Consider the following 18,545-nt stretch of genomic DNA (forward strand, 5'->3'; position numbering starts at 1 on the left):
TTCCAAATTCTGGAAGGTACTTTTCAACAGCAGTTTATTGGTGGAATAATGCCATCTTGTGCTGAGAATACAGAACAGTTCGTGTTTAGCTCTCTCGGCCTTTTTTTTTGTTTTTTTTTTTGAAGGTATTTACAATTTACATTTTTGTTTATTTAGCAGACACTCTTATGCAAAGTGACTTAGAAGTGCATTCCTGTTATGTGAATAGAAGACTGCTTTACAGTTCACTGTGGTTAAAATTTACTTGTTCAAATTCATAAGTGCATTATCTACAAACTTCAGCAGCTACAAATTGCAAACTGAAAACTTGACAACTGTAATTGGTTAGCGCAGTGATGTTTCTTCTCATGTTTAAATTAGTTTAAATAAGACAGCCCAACAGCCTTACAGACCTTTCAGATGGGCAGCACTCATATACAAGGTTTATCACACCACTCTATGGCGATGCTTGTCTGTGTATGATGGAATGAACTGTTAGAATCATTGGTCTATTAAGACAGATAGATATACAGTTTAATGTAGTAGTAAATACTTATGTACGAGGTAACAAAGCATTACAAATATACTGTGAACTTACATATACATTTGAGTGAATACAAGTATATAAAACTATAAGTATAAAAAGAAAGTCAAAGACCTTACTTAACAAGCATAAATATGCCTTACTGATAAAAGCTAGTGTTGATTTTGATTATACATCTACCTGGATTTCAGACAGATCGGAATAAAATGGCAGTACTCTTCTTCTTTATTCGGATTTGCTTTTTCCTGTTGTGATCTGCATGGGAAACCAAACATCACATTCATTTAGAGTGTACTGGAATTTCAGCAGAATCCCTATGTATTTTAGAGATCTTAAGTTTTTGACATTCAAAAGCTAAATAAACAAATATATAGGCCCCATAACTCTCCACATCAATACTGCCTTTAGCCATCTATCACAACCAGTTTACCGTCACCACTCTGCCAACAAAAAAGTATAAAACAAGTCAAAACAGATATTAGGGAATAGAACTGAGGATAACTTCCACTCTACTTTGAACAAAGGAAACTTCCTGCTTACTAAAAACAGTTTTGTTTTTTTTTATACTAAACCGAAATCAGTTGCCAAATCAGTCAGTGGCCGTTTTTACCTTTCGTGCACATTTTCATGCAGTGTCTTTTCAAGACAAAGTTGTTCTTGTTGCCGCCACAACCACTGTAACGGAACAACTGGCATCTCTTAGTCTTGGGACTGTAAGCGTATCGTCTCTCCGCACCATCGCAGTGGCCCTTCTGCACTGGACTCAGACAGAATTCTGGGGGAGTAATGTCTGAAAGAAAATACGCGGATATCACTTCATCTGTGATGTCACAGAACATTTATTGTGTCTGCACAGACTCCCCATATGAACACAGAGGTTGATCTCATATAAACAGTGACGTTCTGAGTACCGTCTTGATATTTTAATGATTTACGTGTGCTAGAGCTCTGAAGAATGACCTCTGAGAAATGGGTGTTTAATTGATTTGATAAAAAGCAAGGATTTCTAATAATAGAAGTACATTTAGCTATATGTTCATCAACACGTCCACCAGATGGCAGCATACCTCGCAGTTGTCTGATTTTGGCATTACAACACTAAAAGTAAAAATATAGGGAGTATTGCCAATTGAAAAAATGAAAGTAGCCTTTTCGCAGTTTTAGTTAACTACATAAAGAGGTATGCTGAAACTACAATTAAAGATTCTCTGTTTTATGACTCTTTGCACATTTGGTGCAGATATACAACTAGCTACAGATTACATTAATAACGGTTGCATTTTATTTCATAAGATATTGTCCCTGTTATTAAACTACTCCAAGCAATTAGACTCGTTAAAATGCACAGGGTGTTCTAACTAGCAGGCCTAAGAGTACAGAGCGTGCCAGGAATGCTAGAGGCGCTATCGGGGTACCAGGCATGGATACACTCATATGAGTAACCTCTTCCCAGGGCCATGAATCTCTGTCAGACGATCTCTGGAAGGAGAGACGACTGGCTGGTTTTCTGCCATTTGGTCAGAGCGCAGGTCGTTTGACAGAGAGCTTACAGACAGTCAGCCTGCTGTCCTCAGCACAGGATCTGAGAGGGTCTTTCCCTTTTCATTAAACAGATCAGTATTTAAAAAAAAAAAAAAGTTTTCACGAGTTTTTACCTGATTCTGGTTGGATTGCAGGTGGGACATATGATTCATTGACTGTGACTTCATCTGAAAACAAATAGACAAATAGATTGAGTTTACATTTATTAAACTTTATCTGAAAGAAACAGAGAGAGTTACTGACAATATGCAGAATGTAATACAGTTACTGATATGTGGTACATAGTTAGAGGGATTAGTTTACGTTTATTACTATAGCTAGTCCCCCGAAGAAGGCATGGTAATGTGTTGCTTAAAGCTAAGCACATAAGGGTCTGGAATGCATCTAAATCATTCACTTGAAATTTGCGTTCAAAAAACATCACAGTGAATGCTTGGAATCCACTACAGGGGGCGTATATGTGTTTATTAGTCATTTGGATTATCATCAAAACCCTGATGATTCTGCCTGATTTTACCCCCCCCCCCCCCCCGGTTCTCTCCGTAGGCCTCTGACCTCACTCTGCTTTTGCTCCCAGTCAGGACTGGACTACAGCTGAACAGAGAGAGACCAGAGGCATCAGAAGATCAGCTTCATAAGCACAGTTTGGATTTTCAGCTGGCTACCAGAGACAGCTCTCGCTGGTATAACATTTTCACTGGCAGATTCGCTACCCTGCTCTGTTAGTCACTAATTCTGTATGTATGTTCAAATATATGGGCAAAAGAACTGATCAAGTTTTATCGTCTTTCCACGCAGCCGAAACATAACCAAAGACATGAATCACGTCAACATATCGGAGGTGAATGGAGAGCGGTGGAGGCAGGGAGCGCCACGGTGTGACGACACTGTAATCGCCTGACGCCAGTGACAGCGTTCCATGTCAAACAGTCGGAATGCTCATCAGTCACGTTAGTTAAAATTCCATTTTCTAGTTCTGTCCCAAAAGCCAAAATGCCACCTCACAGCTTAGCTTTGTGTAGTTTTTTTTGTATTTATGATGTCTATATTATAACTCTATCCACAACGATGTAGCATCTCAGTTACAAAAAGTCATGCAGCAAAAGTTAAGTTTTAAGCATATGACTATTTGATTGATAATGTGTGGACACAAAAACGGTCATCAGCTCCAGACTCGTCGTTTGAACATGGAGTCCCTTATAAGTATAGCATTTGATTCCATAAAAAGAGAACTGTTTTCTTATCAGCTTCAGGCTTTGTCAGAAATACGGTCCTAATAGACTCTTCAGGCAGTACCGTATGCCTGTCTATACAGTAGAGTCTCACTGGTACATGTGCATAAAATATTTAATAACAGCAGGGGACCAGCAAAGCAGTTTTCCCTACCAGCTGTGACCAGAGACTCCGTTCTGGGATTCTCCGGTTCTGCAAACTCAGCTTTGGCTTCCACTCTGTCATTCCCACCTGGATTTAACACATTTACCATCACAAGTCTTCACAGTTTACGTTACACAGCCACTGAGACAGAACTTTCATCATGATGTGTTACGTATGGACAAAGGCCTTCCCGAAACTCAAACCAGAGGCTGACTCACTGCACAGCACAGCTTTACATAGTGACTGCTTAGTCACATAGCACGAAATACAGACACTGTACATACATACAGTGCATTATTATCTCCTGTAATAAAAAGTTAATCTGTGCAGACCATGCAGTCCTGAGCTGAAATTACACATTAAAACAAAATTCTCTCAAAAACACAATTTTCTTGGTCGCACATGCGTGATGATCAGAAATGTTTTGTTCAACTCTTCAACAATAGTCAACTTCAACTTCAAATAAATATACATACACACACACACACACAAACACACACACACACACACACACACACACACATATATATATATACTTTTAACCTTGTTCCAGTTAAGACTAAGCACATTTTTTAAATGGTTTTCTATTACATACGTTGACATTTATCTTGGCATTCTTTAATGGTCCTAAAGTTGTTGGCATTCCCAAAGCAGCCCCCATAGAAGAAACGCTTGCACTCCTGAGTTTGGCTGTCAAAGTAGAAACGGGGCACCAGCCCTCTGCAGGGCCCGGGCTCATCCGGCAAGTGACAGGGGCTCTTGTCTCCTGTAAGGACAAAAAACTGGGTTATGAGAGCAGGTTTGGACAGAGAGTAGTTTGGACTGTGAATGCTGAATCTGGTAAAACTTTGGTAAGACTTTCAAGCTGAACTGGCGTAATGAACAAAAATCATAAGAGGGTCTGACAGAATATTGTGAATACATATTCATGCCTGCGTATAGGCATGTGCTCGGATGATAACAGCCCTTTGGATGAAGCAGAGATCTGCAATAAACAAAGTCATTAGTGTTTATTACCAAGGCCTGCCTCATAGCCCAACAGTAACTTCCATGAAAAACCTGCCCAGACTGCATGCTATGGTCAAGCTGAAGGTGATTGATTTCATTAACGTCTATCTATAAGATATATCCCGTTGATATACGGACTGGCCGTGATCCAGAATTCCACAGATAAAATCACTTCACATCCTGCTACTTTTCCCGCCGTGGGGCTGCATTTATTTATGGATGCGGGTAATTAAAATATTTAATTTAAGTGCCAATCGTTCATCCTGCTGGACAGTTCTAATCCAATTAGGAATGAGGCATAATCCCGCTGTTATGCCTTTCTCAACTCTCAGAGGTACACATGGCCCTGTCTTACACACAGCCTGCCATCACCTAAGTGCTTATGACAATAACTCAACGTTCAGACCAGCGTTTTGAAGACATGGAATGGCAAATGTGATCAAAGGCTTTTTGCAGCACAAAAGAATGACTAGCCTGTGTCAACATGTATGTTGCTGAAAATCATTACAAATAGTGTTAAGCGTCTGAGTCTTACTGCTGAGATGTTTGCTTTGTGTCCATGTTTCACACACTCACACACACACACACACACACACACACACACTTACTCACACACATACACTCACACACAACACTCACACATGCGCGCAGACACACACACACACACAGTCTGAAGAAACATGTAGTTTTCATGTAGGCATTATAACTGTGTGTGTGTGTGTGTGTGTGTATGCTGCATACAGCCAGAAGTGATATTCACTAATTGTACTAAAGCCAACTGTTAAGCGTCTGAGTCTTACTGCTGAGATGTTTGCTTTGTGTCCATGTTTCACACACTCACACACACACACACACACACACACACACACTTACTCACACACATACACTCACACACAACACTCACACATGCGCGCAGACACACACACACACACAGTCTGAAGAAACATGTAGTTTTCATGTAGGCATTATAACTGTGTGTGTGTGTGTGTGTGTGTGTATGCTGCATACAGCCAGAGGTGATATTCACTAATTGTACTAAAGCCAACTTATGATTTTTATAGATATGTGTTCTATATTTTGTTGACCTATATATATATATATATATATATATATATATGCATTAAATTTTCGCTCTAGGAAAAAATGCAATCCTTTACACCTGCACTGACCACCTTAGCCACTAGAGGGAGACAGATATCTTCCAATCATAAGTCCAATTGGTAACAGACCCAGTCTTACAGCTGAGGGTTTCAGAAATGTTAGATTCACAGTTTCAAAAAACAAATGAAGAGAATAGTCAGTCCTCTCCCCCTGACTCCCACAAGAGGTAGTCTCAACACATCCCTTTAGTCCGTGTGTATGAGAAGTCTTCCCACTCGGATGGGTGGCAATGGTATAAGTTTTCAGGTCAGGAAGGCTAAAGCCGTCTCCCTGTTATCGGAGTAGCTTTGAAGACCTTAAAATCAGTTTAGACACAGGACATTATCTGGCAGCCATGTAAATGAGCAGAGAGTTGGCAGAGGGTGAACAGAAGGAGTCTTAACATTGCTGTTGGTGTCCTGCTGCCTCTTTACGGGATGTTTGAGAATCCTGAGAGAGGGCCTTCAGCTGAGCTCTGTCGTTTTAAGAATCGGTGCATTGTTCGGCCAAGAGCTGCCCGACGTCACACTTTTGGCTTTCGTCGTCCGGGCTGATGATTTAAGCTGCGATGGGATTCGTGGTATGTTTCCCAGTCTGTCCCTTGATGCAGGCTGTTTTAGTGTGATTGCTACAGTGGCCTCTCAGTGGGGTTCTGAGAGGCCGCATGACAAGGGCCTGTCCCATTCACGGTGACCCCGCCGGAAATGACAATAAGATATGACTCACTAAACCACAGTGCTGTGAAAAACCCAGAGTGCAGAGCCGCGGCTGGACCGTGCCCACTAGCTCCTCTGTTACAGGATGACTGAGGGATATAATCCCTGTTATGGCCTCAGAGCTATGGAGACATGTGATTATCGACATACTTGTAGCCACTCGGCTATCGCCCTCGGTACCTCATGCTAATCTTCTGTTTCCTTTGTATGCAACAACTGCACTCAGTTTGTACTACTTTTTCCACATCTGTATTTGAGAAGCCTTTTAGTCTTGAGAAAAGCATCTCTGTCAGCCAAAGAATATCTGAAAATGTGTGACATCCATGACTGGTTTCCCTCGGAACACTGCACAGCATAGAACAAGATGGGAACCATCCACTGAGCTTTTATTTCAGTATCACACACCGCTTTAGGGATGTGACATGTCTGAGCAGCAGCAAAAGAGGAGAAATGTTAACTCTCCCATATTTGATCGGATCTCAAACCATCTCTTTTCCTCTGCGTTTCTGTTAAGAGAGACGAGAAAAGACCCCATCTGTTTTTGTAATCACATCGGAAACTGTGAATATGATCACAATTTACCCTTGAGACACATAAATATTGCTGGTTGAGCTGGGACTCAGCTGCACATACAAGCACAATAACCTGGTAACAGCATACACAAGTCATTCCATTTCAGGAGGTGACTGGAAGAATCTTAATTCTAAGTCTGCCAGTCATGAACTGCGCACATAGAGGGTGTGCCATGACACTACAATACTGACACTACAGTACAGTGCACTATAGTGCTGACACTACAGAGCTGACACTACAGTACAGTATAGTACACTACAGCACTGACACAACACAACAGTACACTACAGTACTGACACTACAGTACAGTACCGTATGGTGCTGACAGTACAGTTCTGAAACTACAGTATGGTACATTACACTACAGTACTGACACAACAGAACAGTACACTACAATACAGTATAGTACACTGCAGTACTGACACAACAGAACAGCACACTACCGTACTAACACTGCAGTACTGACACCACAGCACAGTACACTACACTACAGTACAGACGCTACAGTACACTACACTACAGTACAGTACACTACAGTACACTACAGTACAGTACACTACAGTACACTACACTACAGTACAGCACAGTACACTACAGTACAGTACACTACAGTACAGTACACTACAGTACACTACAGTACAGTACACTACAGTACACTACACTACAGTACAGACGCTACAGTGTAGTGCAGTACACTACAGTACACTACACTACAGTACACTACACTACAGTACAGCACAGTACACTACAGTACAGTACACTACAGTACACTACACTACAGTACAGTACACTACAGTACAGTACAGCACAGTACACTACAGTACAGTACAGTACACTACACTACAGTACACTACACTACAGTACAGCACAGTACACTACAGTACAGTACAGTACACTACACTACAGTACAGTACACTACAGTACAGACGCTACAGTGTAGTGCAGTACACTACAGTACAGTACACTACAGTACACTACACTACAGTACAGCACAGTACACTACATTACTGACACTACAGTACAGCACAGTACACTACAGTACAGTACACTACAGTACAGCACAGTACAGTACACTTCAGTACAGTACACTACAGTACAGTACACTTCAGTACAGTACACTACAGTACTTTCTAAAAAATTTTGAAACCTGAGTGAAACAGTAGCACACGCAAAGAAAGTACATAACGTTGTGCAATTGAGGAAGCCTTTTTTTTTTTTTTGTCCAATAACATTTCCTTGAATGTGACCCACTTGGCTCTACGTGACTTCCTGTTCACGTCCGCAGCTTATTGAAAGAGGGCAAATTGCTTACCTGTCACAACACATGCCTCTTCACACTCCTCCATCGTCTTAAAATTATTTGCGTTGCCCTGACAACCTCCATATTCAAACCACTGGCAGCGACCCGTCTCAGTGTCGAAGAAGAACCTGTCCAACACTGCCTTACACGGTCCTTCCTCCTTCTTCAGCGCACAGGAGTGATGGAAAATACTGAGTTCAGACCGCACTTCATCTGTTTGGAGAGAAGGACACCAAGGTTATATTTTTACTCTGTGCAGAATTCATAAAGGAAAAAAATTCTTTTTTTATGAATTTGGGTCAATTTTTAATGTTAACTTACATAGAAAGTAAAACAGTTTTCTGGCACCTGTAAGTAAGTTCAGTGTGAATAGCTAAAGACATCTCACTGCTACAAAATATTTCATTGCAGGGAACTGAAAAATCGTGCCAGCACTGGTTTAAGTCCAGGTTCCATAAACCAGGAGGAACCACCGACAACTCACCACTGGTCCCTTAAAGCAACAGAGCGCATAAAGCTGAATCCCATTATCAGAGGGGTGCATGTGATTTAGCAAAGTGTTTTTTGCTTGTTTGTTTCTGAATTAAGCACTCGGTGTGCTCGGATATGACTGAATAATTCTGAAACCAGAGGGAAAGTCTGCGGGGAGTTTGCCAGGGCTTTCCATGAATTGCTCAATCCAATCCATCAATCCAATACTCGTCAACACTGTGAACCCGGCTGTCTGTTGAGTTTTCTTTTCATGGAGTCCAGAATGTTTTCTGAGTCTAGGCCCTGATATTGTTATTTACATTCCTCCCTCCTGTCAGATAAGAAGCCAGAGACTGGGCTATCCTTGAGGAAATTACACTGCAGCCAGGCTGTTCATGTGTCAGTCCTCCATAGTAAAGCCTGTCTAAGAATGTAAACACTTATCTGACCATCGCCACCCAAAACAAACTTCACCAGCAAATCGGGACAACTTGAGAATGTTTGTCTTTGCCTTTTTATTGGAGGGCCAAGCGACACCCTGGGTGCAGCCAAACTTCTGAAACTATTCAAGAGCCTGAAAGGGGGGGAAAGAGTAAATGTTCATTTGTTCCAAAGAGACGCCTTACACGTAAAACTGTTTTTCCCCATTTAAAAAAAAAAAAAGGGGTCAGTGGTGAGGGGCAAAAAACAAAATGTTCCAAGTGATTTTTTTAATGTACACAGGCAGTGTTGTCTTTGTCAGTCATAAAACATATCCGTTCTCCTGAGTAATAAAAATAGCACAGTATTGCCAGGATTCCTTACTCAAAGCATATATCCTCAAGGCATTTCAAAAGTCAGCCAATAAGAAAACAGAAAGGCTGTTCCCTTCTGATGCTCGGCCGCAGAGGATGTAGAGTCTTTCGTATTTCCTTATCAATTATCACACCCCTTTTAAAAAATAAAACGGCTAATTGGTCATGTGATTAAGTGTTATTTTTGTTTTGTTTTGTTTTGTTTGTTTGTTTTGTTTTGGTTGTTTGTTTTGGAGAGAAGCTTTCTAATTCAAAAAAATACAATCTGAGATTCATTCTTATAAAAGACGTTTGGACAACTTTGCTCTACAGCTAAACATAAATACTTTAGGCCCGTTCACACACACTCTCTGATAACGCGTCAAAACAAGCCTAACTCCTGGATCTGTATCGCTCCCAAAAACATGTCACATCTGGACAAGTCTGACATATTTCTGGATGCTTCAATTTCTACTACCATCTGTGTGTGTGTGTGTTTGGTTTTTTTTTTCGTCCAAGCAGAACTGTTGCGCTTTTGTCTGGCTTCAGCCTCAACAAAGCTGTGTTTCAGTAACGTTTCAATGCCTCTGGTGCTAAGCCACACCTATTGTCAAAGCAACACATGGGCAGGTGGCCTCAGGTTCAGGCCTGCTAACACAGCAGTAGATACAGAACAGGGAGGGGCAGCTGATGTATGTTATCTTATCTAAAAGGACAGTGCTTATAGCCTGTCTCACACCACAATTCAACAGGGAAGGGCCATCCAGATAAACCTGAAGAAAGAAAGAAAGAAAGAAAGAAAGAAAGAAAGAAAGAAAGAAAGAAAGAAAGAAAGAAAGAAAGAAAGAAAGAAAGAAAGAATATCTCAGGCTCCATTGTGTTTTTGGGGGCTGAATGTATAACTGGAATAAATGTGTCAATGAGTAATAGTGCAAATATTAGATTTTCTCGTCATGTACCGACAGCCTCTTAAGGACGAGTGAAATTATGCTGAATATCTGTAAATTAGTAACCTGTGATTCAGTTTCCTACCGCTCGGTTTGAGTGCGTTTCAGTATTGCAGTGCCGTGTGAGAACTACACACCCGATTAGTCAGGTAGTATTAAACTGATAAAAGGTAATAAGAGGAAAGCCTAATGTCAGCTGGCTATTAACACAGAAACTGTGGGATTAGTCAGAGCATGTGTAGAACACGGTACAAAAAGGAGTGATTTTGATACATGACCAGGGGCTTTGACTCTGACAGCCTGAATCATATTTCCCATTATCTTAATGAACAGCCTTATTCAGGCCAAAACACTGGGAAGGGTTGCTTCACACCTACGACTGTGGATCAGTAGTAAACCCTGGATACATCAAAACAAAGTTCTAAGCAATTTATTCAAGCCATAAAATTTTAATTCTGTAGAACTGCTTACAGGAGGTCAGCTGATAATGTGTGGCAGATTTGCAGTTTGGCGTCGGGCCCAATGCTCTGCTTGGCTTGGCACGGGTCTGTGGAATTGAGGTAAATTATTGGAATGGGTGAGTTGTTTACTTGGTCTAAGGTCAGGCCATGAGCTGCTTCTGACCAGTGTGCATGTCCTCTGTTTGGTTGGCTAATGAATGTGCTGTGAGAGCCCAGTCCCTTTATACAGTGAACTGCTGCTGCACAGAACACTGTTCATAATAACAATATCGTTAGTGTTTTGATTTGACGGTGCGCACAACAGTTATTGATGAATCCGGTTTGTAATCACCCGTGCTGATGTTCCACTGCAACTTGGAGGAATTCAATAAAACTGACTTTTCAGCCTTTTGTTGTTTATGACCACGCCAAAGAGCACAATAATATTTATAACTTACAGGCCTTTCACTCTGATACTTAAATTATATAATCAACTAGCACATCATATTCTGTGATAGTGTGAAATGATTAACCAAACTGCGCCTGACTCAGCCATAGGTCCACCTGGTGGCCATACACATGGAATAAAAGTTAAGAGTTTAACGTTGTGACCTAGTTTATTTGTTTCTTCGACTACTCCACTTAATGCAAGGCTGAGAATCCTGAAGCATCGTTTCAGAGTCACACTGATGGCCTGTAAAATCCCCCTCACTGACCAGGGCTCTGCTATTTGCTTTTCCCACAATTCTTTAAGGGCTAAAACTTGTTTTTCTCCTGCAGTTCAGTGATAACAACAACAGGACACAGAAATCCTTCAGGGGTCACTGCCTTGATCTCTCCCGAGACCGAGAACCCGGCTCAATAACCCCTCGCACAATTATCTGAGGTTAGCAGTCCACGGCTCAGCCGAGCAAATAATCTGATGGAACCCAAATGAATCATGTTCACTTCCACAGGTGTATGCATGAGAGGACACGGGTCCTTTAAATGAGGGGAGGACTACCAATCTGTTGGGCCATATGGCATCTCTTGATGCAAAGACAGATTAAGCAAAAAGTTGTGCACAGCTACACGGGGACAAAAACTCAGAGAGCAACATGATACACTCCAACCAAAACAGAGAGATTTATTTATAGATGACAAGCACCAGCGCTCTGAGAAACACCTAATGCCAGGAAAACTCAAGATGACAGAAGCACAGCTGTGTGTGTGTGTGTGTGTGTGTGTGTGTGTGTTTTGCCCTGAATGGGAAAGTCAGCCATGGTCACTCTGCCTGTGACACATCGTCCACTGCTCCTCAGTGCTGTCTGACATTCAGGAGCTTATGGAGCTGGAGATGACATCACGCGGTCAAAGCTGTTCTCCGGGCACTTTAGGCTTTTTAATGACATCGGACAGTTTGGTGTGTGCAATCAGGCCACGACTGGCTTCCCACCTGACAGAGGCACTGAAGGGGAATGCTGAGAATTTGTCCATGTCCACAATAACGTTAACAAGACTTAGGACGTTGTAGGTAACTGGGCATTCCAGAAGTGGGAGAAACAGTCGATATTTGTAATATGAAAGTACAATATTAAGTCAAATGTTTCTTCAATATTTTGAATGAGTTGGATCATAGCAAATTCATATGGCTAAGAGTGGGGTTTGCCTAGTTGTAGATCTCTCAGCCCTAGATCCAAGCACCACAGGGACTGTGGTGCTGGGCCCGACCATCTCTGGGGCTGTGCCCGCTCCTGGGTCTCCGGGTCCTGTCCCTGTCTCTGGCCCCCTTAATCCCCAAGAAGCACCTTCCTCCAAAAGGAGTGGCTCTTGAAGGCGCCACGGAGGTTCCGCGGCCCAGGCCCAGCTCAGCTCCCTAGCTGATGTCCTGCCTGTTTGGAGAGTCTGCTCCATTCCCTGAACCAGTGTCTGTTCCCTTTCCAACCCCCCCACCTGCTCGGCCGCAGAGGGGACCCATTTGCACCGACAGCACCATCGGTCTGTCCTGCCACTGGGTCATCCCTCTATAGGGAGTGAAGTATCTGAGGGTCACTGGTGGGTTCTCCCAGGCCATCACACAATTAGGCCATTAATTATTTAGCATAATGGAATAATAACAATAGGGTACTTACATGTTTAATTAGTCATTCATTCAAGTTAACTTCAACTTCACTGAATTCAATTAATTTGTATGAAAGTCTGTTTTGTGGTAGTGTCTTGGGGTTGCTAGCAACCTTTAACCTTTCAGAAAGTGATCACTACCCACATATTCTCACTCAACTTCTGTATTCACAAGTCCTGTGGTACTGTTCTTATTAGATTAAAATTTGGACACATCTCTGTAATGTTTCAGATCTTTTGGATGTGTTTCCCTGACTCTTTATGGTAAAGCAATTCCTGACCACTGATACAGCAGACAGATACAGCATTAATTAGCGTGAGGCAAAGCCTCCTAGGACATGGCGCAATCCAACACAGAATCTATGCAAGTACACACTAACGTCTATTCCTTCCACACTCAGCCTTTCAAATAACAGTGAGGGTGTGATTGTAGAATTAGTGTTATATAAATACAGAACAGCTCACCATTCTTGAATGTCAAGTTTCTGTAATAATTCAAACATACTCACAATCAGAGTATTCTTGTTTTGCAGTAATTAATATGGTAAAATTCTTATAAAGATTACACTTACTGGCAGAGATCTGTACCAGACTTAATTAAGGGCATGCCACAGTGATAGGGATCTGTGGTTAGGGGACCCAGGGCCAGGGATATTCTGAGAAACAGAATTAAACTTTCCACCACAGTGAATTTGCTCCACTGGACTTATAAATTTAGGCAAGAGTGTCAACACATTCATACTGCCACACATATGCACCCATACATCGCATCCTAAATACGATCACACACACACACACGCACGCACACATACACATGAACGTACACACACACACACACACACACGCACGCACGCACACATACGCATGCACACACACATACACATGAACGTACACACACACACGCACACGCATGCACGCACGCACACATGCACACGAACATACACACACACGCACGCATATATACACACACACGCACGCACGCACACATACACATGAACGTACAAACACACACACACGCGCGCGCACACACACACGCACAGAAACAAACACTCATATGTTCATACAGCAGACAGGAAATTGGGGGGGGGGGGGGGGGGGGCTCCTCTGTCCTGGACCATAATTCCCCTCCAAACCTGTTTAAAGTCATTAGCTGATTTACCTGTCTGCCCTGGGTCTAACAGAGGTGCCTGGGATTCTCTGTTATCAATTGAGATTTCCCACAATTTTCAGTGGATTATCCATTTTCCTTATCAAACTTTCTGCAAAACGTGCACAATTCTTTCACTCAGTGAGGTTAAATAGCACATTTTCTAATTCTTCTTCTTTTCAGTTTGTGATCTAGAGGAATTCAAATTTAATCCCAAATTCGTTACATGGCTCTGAAAATTCTTTTCATATTTTTTTTTTTTCAAGATTTCTCAAAGCATCGCACATTTTGGCCAGCATTACTGAAATAAACATTGATTAACTCACATCTGGAACTGGCATCACTGAGTCACAATGGGATTATAATACCTGCCATCAATTAGTAGTTTTCCACCTGGCAAAATTCTATTTGGCTACAAACTGAAAATTACTTCACTTTTGACAAGTCACACATAAGTCAGAGAAAGCTATGAATTTATGCTATGTAATTTGGTGAGCCATCAGTTCAGTGCCACGTCTCCAGACACAGGAAACAGATAGCATAATCAGCCCACACATGCCCTGGTGCACTGACTCATAGCAGGATATTTGACATAAGGAAAGACAATGCAGAAACTGAGAATGTCAATGCACATCCTGATGTATGCAGTGTCATCATGTCTTTGTTTGTCTGATAGTTTGCCATAGTTGCCCTCTGCTATAACATGCTGACATTTTACACTGCCTACATGTTACAGACACAAATAACCAAGTTACCATCCATAAACCTCTTAGTGAACCACCTGGTTAAAGCACCATCATACAGTGCATCACCCCCCCCCCCCCCCCCCCTCCCCCAAGGGAGCAACGTAAGACACAACTGGTTGTGTTCCTTTGGTTGAGTCAGTCAGTCAGGATCATCCGCCTTCTCACCCCTCACTGGTACTCACTGATGGCTTGGCATCTAAGTAAACAATGCCAACAGTCAAGATCAACTACCCTGTACTCTGTATGCATAAAGAGTGTGGAACTTATATCCATATACTGTCTGTGGCTCTTAAGAGGGAGAAACAGCACAGTTTTGTTACATTGTTAGTGAGTCCTGCTTGACCCCGGGCTGTGTGTCTAATGTTTCTTCCCCCTTCTTTCCTGTGTTGCATGCTCATGAAAGCTGGGTTATCATCAGGCCTTGAAACATTCTGCGTTCTTGATTCTAAGGGTTTGGTTCTACAGTTAGAGAGCTTTAAACATTACCTTTGCCCTCAAATTCTCTGAATGAAGCAGAGAGAAATGTGGTATAGTCACCATGTTTGCTAATCATTTAACACGAAAACATTAATGTTAAACACATCTTCAAAACAGACAGAACGTTTGGCAAATGAAAAGCACAGAGGTGCATCTTGATGTATTTCGATTGCCTTCTGACGAATATTTGAAATTCTCAAAGACCTGATAAATTTTTAAGATTTTCCTGGAGGATCAACTCTTGCCTCTGCTTTTGTATCCACAGGAAACCACTCGGCTTGACTTCAGAATATTATAACTGTCCTGCTGCTATCACACTGGCAAATGGAAATCACAGGGAGACATTAGCTCACATAACTGTAGTTGAGGATGATTTTCATCAGAGAGATAATGGAAAGGCAGGTCCAAGGAAGTGCTTCTCTTTTGCGAGTGTTACACAAATGGTTCTCAGAGAGAATTATTCAGCAGACACATAAATTACTTATATTCTTGGTTTATTACTGGCCCTGACTTGTTTAAAATATGTTAATTATAGTTTTTTTATTCTTCTCAATATTCCTTGACCTAGCTTTAAAAAGTGTGCCCAGTCAATTGACTACACTGCAATACCTTGTATAGGCACATCACTGTTACACTAGCACTTTATTTTGTCCGTACATCTTTTTCATCTTTCCCTTATTTTGTTTCACTGATAGACCATGAATTTACAGTGTTCTGAGAGCCAGAGAGAAATTCACTGTGACCTCACGAGCAGCAATGATAGTTCATTCTTATCAGAACCACATGGTCATATAGAATGGCCTAAAGTTAACAAAAGCCCATACACTGAAGGTAAAAGTCCCTGCTCTCCAGTCGAGTTCACTGAAAAGACACAATCCTAAGAACTTTCAAGCTCTACCCGAGGTAAGCGCTGAGAAAAGTACATGTTATAATAACAGTTGTAGACTATAAACGGTAGGAGGTTGGTTTTTTTTGTAGTCACATCTTCAATTTAAAGCGACGTTTACAATGGCACATGCTTTTGAATCTCTTTTGCAGGCATCCAGGGGTTTTAGAGCACAGACCACATCAAAGACCGGGTGTATGACTGATTCAATTTTCCTACAAATGAATGAGACCAAAACTGTGCGTGCCTCTTCCTTCAACGCTACAATTACAGATTTTCTGAGCATGAAATCATTTCACACATTATCCTTGTGTTTCAGTCTTCACAGGCTTTAAATTTCATTTCTGACATTCATGTGTTCAACGACCAAAGGGAATTGCATGAGGTATATAATCTCACGGGTTCTTACTGATGCCATTGATGTTCAAAGCAACAAATCAACAGGAAAAAAAAAATCATGTTACATCAGTGATATCACAACATTATGCTTAATGCAGCTCACCTGCATGCTTCAACTACCTAACGGATTTACCATCATAACATTGGAAGGGGAGTTGTTTTCTGCCGCTGTTATGCGGTTAGAGAAGCAAGCTTTTTTTTTTCCCTTCTTTCTTTCTTTCCTTCTTCCTTCTCTCTTTCTTTCTTTCTTTCTTTCTTTTCCCTCACTTGCTGGTGGATACAGTGCCAGCGACAAGTTGATGTCAGCAAACAAGCTGGGGTATTACTGGATTTCAGATTTTTCAGATCATGAAAGTACATCATGTCTAGGGATTACATTAACAGTTAATGAGTTGCTTGTAGCAATAATGTACCATTGTGGTTACAGGCACGTTCAACCTACGAGTTTTGTCTTAAGTCACATCAACGTCGTGAAAAACTTGCGCAGTGTAAACTGCATTGTTCACATTCGTAAAAACGTCTCATATGTGCTATGCCTCTCTGAGACACCGGGGTTTCCATCCCGGGGGTGATCCCACAAATTCAGGCACTCTGTCTGTAGAAGTGAGAAACACAATAATGTCCACACTGACAAATTAAATAAACTGGGAAATCGGCGTCAAATTCGTAAGTGTTACCCCTCTGAAAAAAGTCACCTGACAGCATAGTCGACAAATTAACACACTAAAATCTCACAGAACTAGTAATTCCAAACTACAAAAGGGTTAACGGAGCACCCAACCCCTCCCCCGACAATGTCTGTCAATGTGCGCCGATCAATCTCAAAGACTCAATCTCAAATAAATACACAGAGTCAAAGACATTTCCCCGAAAACCAGTCTTTAAACTTCGAAATGGTTTGCAGTCTGTCTTTGTTCGGCCATGTAGGTGAATACAACAATTACCACAGACTCCTTTCCGCAACAAGAATACAGTTAAAGTTGACCAAACTTTATGTATACAAACATTTCGTCAGTTTTCAACACAAACTTTGATTAAAACATATAACGATCCGCAAGAATTACTCTCTTACCTCTGATCAGACTGGAAGTGCATGTCCCAGTGTGGACAAGGAAAAGTAACACAACGCGTGCCCAGCTGAGTCGTGAAGCCATTGCGATGAGCGCTGCGCTCCGATGAAGTTTTGGTTGCGGTGGTGAACAGCCTATGAACTTTGCAAAGAGCACAAACTATTCAAGTACAGTCTCTCACGCACTTCCGGTAGATAAATGCATTTTACAGTACAATATCGACTTCATGTCGTAGCACCGCCCTAAGTGATAACAGGTAAACACGTAAAGTGTTTGCCTCTTATTTATACGTTACCTTTCACCTTCAAAAGTTACAGATTATGCAGTAGTTAAAAACTAAGAAGTTTGACCCTTGCTGAAATTATAAATGCAATCAGGAAGAGATGTTCAACTTCACAGTACATTAGCAAATCTGTCCAGATGAGTGAAGTGCAGCATACTAGAGTTTACCTATCGTTGTCAAACTTTTACGAGTCCGTGGAACTCCTTCCCTCATTATTCTGTTGCTTGAAGGTATTCCTGGGGGCAGCCAGAGCTTGCTCTCTCTCTCTCTCTCTCTCTCTCTCTCTCTCATCTTCTAATATTAACGTTAATAGATAAAAATGCAAATCTTTTAACAAATCTCAGTCAAAATGTATCTTTCGTGCACTTATGCTGATGTTTATGCTGCAATATTTTGGAGTAGGCCTAATGTAAAAGTGAGAATTTTTAAAAACATATTCATTTTTTATTTATTTATTTTCCGGTGGGAATCACAAACTTGTTGTAACTTGTATGTTGCTCGTCTGTGCCTGAGCAGGCTTTTCTTTTCAGGCTTGTGCTTCACATGGCAGGTTCCTTTTCATGGTTCCCAGTGCTTCTGAACCTGTTTGTTCAGCATGGGAAGCGTGCTGCTGCTACTCCACAGAAC

General features: G+C 41.6%; 1 protein-coding gene across 1 annotated transcript; it reads right to left on the reverse strand.

Annotated features, from left to right (window-relative positions):
- Window positions 1-17: 17 nt before the first annotated feature.
- tfpia (tissue factor pathway inhibitor a) lies at window positions 18-17,774 on the reverse strand. Its single transcript, XM_030787242.1, has 7 exons — window positions 17,638-17,774; window positions 8,192-8,392; window positions 4,038-4,208; window positions 3,452-3,529; window positions 2,179-2,232; window positions 1,134-1,313; window positions 18-778 (listed from the first exon to the last, which is right to left on the reverse strand). The coding sequence occupies exons 1-7, from the start codon at window positions 17,717-17,719 to the stop codon at window positions 711-713; spliced, it is 834 nt and encodes a 277-aa protein (XP_030643102.1). The 5' UTR covers window positions 17,720-17,774; the 3' UTR covers window positions 18-710.
- Between the last annotated feature and the right edge of the window lie 771 nt (window positions 17,775-18,545).

The sequence above is a fragment of the Chanos chanos genome, chromosome 10 (genome assembly GCF_902362185.1).
Source record: "Chanos chanos chromosome 10, fChaCha1.1, whole genome shotgun sequence".
In the NCBI taxonomy this organism is placed as follows: Eukaryota; Metazoa; Chordata; class Actinopteri; order Gonorynchiformes; family Chanidae; genus Chanos; species Chanos chanos.

What these genes read in the sequence shown, in the direction of transcription:
- tfpia (XM_030787242.1), bottom strand. Translation starts at nt 17,719, where the DNA reads ATGGCTTCACGACTCAGCTGGGCACGCGTTGTGTTACTTTTCCTTGTC. An exon ending in CACTTCCAGTCTGATCAGAG is followed by an intron (nt 8,393 to 17,637) that starts GTAAGAGAGTAA and finishes CTCTCCAAACAG; the next exon opens with ATGAAGTGCGGTCTGAACTC. An exon ending in AGAGGCATGTGTTGTGACAG is followed by an intron (nt 4,209 to 8,191) that starts GTAAGCAATTTG and finishes TTGTCCTTACAG; the next exon opens with GAGACAAGAGCCCCTGTCAC.